This window comes from Limulus polyphemus, unplaced genomic scaffold, assembly GCF_000517525.1.
Source record: "Limulus polyphemus unplaced genomic scaffold, Limulus_polyphemus-2.1.2 Scaffold9980, whole genome shotgun sequence".
NCBI classification, from domain to species: domain Eukaryota; kingdom Metazoa; phylum Arthropoda; class Merostomata; order Xiphosura; family Limulidae; genus Limulus; species Limulus polyphemus.
In genome coordinates, this window is record NW_013675590.1 from 16280 (window position 1) to 18651 (window position 2372).

General features: G+C 35.9%; 1 protein-coding gene across 1 annotated transcript; it reads right to left on the reverse strand.

Moving 5' to 3' along the window:
• Positions 1-684: 684 nt before the first annotated feature.
• LOC106476178 (putative uncharacterized oxidoreductase YDR541C) lies at positions 685-2039 on the reverse strand. The gene has a single exon (XM_013936846.2). The coding sequence runs from the start codon at positions 1825-1827 to the stop codon at positions 745-747; it is 1083 nt and encodes a 360-aa protein (XP_013792300.1). The 5' UTR covers positions 1828-2039; the 3' UTR covers positions 685-744.
• Positions 2040-2372: the final 333 nt, after the last annotated feature.

Consider the following 2372-nt stretch of genomic DNA (forward strand, 5'->3'; position numbering starts at 1 on the left):
GAGAATGAATGCTGTGTTTTCTTATATAGTTGTAACAATTCATTAAACATCAAAAACTTTGGACTTCCAAAATTTTTCATCCTTGAAATCATATGTGAGATTAAAACTTATAAAGTAAGCAATAGGATCACTTAAAAAAATCAACATCATTACTTTAAAATAATCTATCAAATATGTTATTTTTCAACATTTTAGATGGAATATTACGTTTATCAAATTTCAAGACTGCATTAGTGAGGTAGAATTAACAGTTTGACATTCCCTTATTGGATAACTAGCTTACTGGCACTGAACTGATTAATTTATTTAACTCATTCAGTATGTCATTCGTATAGTGTATCGTTTTCTACGATCTAGGAGCTTCAAATTTTGGGTCATCATCATGTTATAACAAGCTTCCTCTATCAAACAACCATCTGAATTAATTTATAGCTTATGAGCGCTAAACATAACGTTAAAAGTAATATATATATATATACAATCTTGTAGAGGTTAAACTTTTATTACAAAACAGTGACATTTATAAAGGGACAACTAAATAAACAGGTTAACAATATGCACTTTTCTTTCAACTACAGAGAATATTAGATACATTTTTAAAATAACCTTTCACCCGGCTTTGATATGTAAAGCCATTATTGTTATAATATTAAATTTATTTGTATCATATATATTTATGTATAGTCGGATATTACTGATTCTAATCTAGTAAAAAACTGTAACTGATTCATTGCTTGCCATTTCCTACTCGTTTTGAGACTTCTTTGATTGGAACTTGTCATATTTGGGTATAACACCATGCTCAATTAAACTATAGGCAGTTTCCAAGATAGTTCCTTCCATGCATTTTGGTTTAATTCCCAAGACATTTTTCATTCTTTCATTGCTGAACTTGTATACGTTTCCGATTCGTGATAGGATAAGGTTAACAGATTGATCTATAAAACTGACCAACCAGAAGACCAAGTACGGTGCCGATAAAGTAAAAACCCAATACCCTTGAGGCGAGAACTCTTTCTGTAAAATGTAGGCTATATCTCTCATCCATAAACTTCCACTTCCCACTATGTGCCGTTGTCCAGCGGCTTCCGGTATCGTCATGGCTCTGATGTGTGCGAGGGCAACATCTCGAACATCACAAATGTAAAAGTTTAGTCCGGGAATTAAAGGGGAAGACATATTCATTAAACGAACGATTAACTTGACGCTGGTCCCTATATTATTACTGAGCACCGGCCCAATGACCAGTCCGGGGTTTATTACTGTTAATTCAAACTTATTTTCTGTTGGTAGTTCCTCAACAAACTCCCAAGCCACCTTCTCTGCTACTGTTTTGCTCCTAGCATAAGTGTCCAGATCTGATGAATCTAAATTACTCCAATCCTGTTCGTCATAGATTTGACTATTTTCCACTGAACTCTCACCGTGCACTGCACTTATAGAGCTGGTAAGAATAACTCGCTTTACTGTACCTGCTTTGGCACAAGCTTTCAGAACTCTTTTAGTTCCTTCCACAGCTGGTACCATTAAATCACTATTCTCTTTTGGGGGTATGTTTGGAAAAGGTGAAGCCACGTGCATTACAAATTCACAATCCTGAACAGCTCTTATCCAGCCATCATCCATAGATAAGTCAGCTTCCACTAGCTCAATGGGATATCTTGAATTAGGGTAGACTTCTTTCACGTGTTTCACCTTTGCTTCGTTACCTATGCTCCTCACTGTGCCTCGAACGCGATATCCTTCTTTCAACAGTAAACGAATGATATGCAAGGCAATATAGCCTGATGCTCCAGTCACCAAAACTCTTGGCTGTTCTTCAGACATTATAGCATAAGGAAGTATGTCCCTTACTGGATTCGATATTTCAACTCTGAAAACTACGCTCAATGTTGTCTTTAAACAGCTGTGTAAAAAATGTTATCTAAACTATTTTCTATAACCTTCAGTATGACACTAGTGGTCAACAGTAAATGACCAAGAAACGACGTCTTTATAGTGTATTCTTAACAAAATTTAAAAGTTCGTGAAAACCGCTAATCAAGGAAACAAACACAGACGTTTGACAACACTGTACTGATAAATTTCATAACTTTCGAAGCTATAGGCAGTTTTCCTGGAACGCCAGGATCAAATACAAACATGTCCAACCTGTTTTTGACACGACTACCAATAATTACATTATAAGCAGGAACGTCGAAGGCCAGCACAGGCCCCGGGGCAAACATCTTCGCCAGGCCACCTTTCTCTCTCTCTCTTTTTTTTAACATTTTCAAGAATTTATTAAAAAGAAGAACCTAAATTAGGACAGCAACGAGCTCATAAACCAGACAAAATCATAGCATCAGCCGTTTTTACCTCACAGTAAAGCA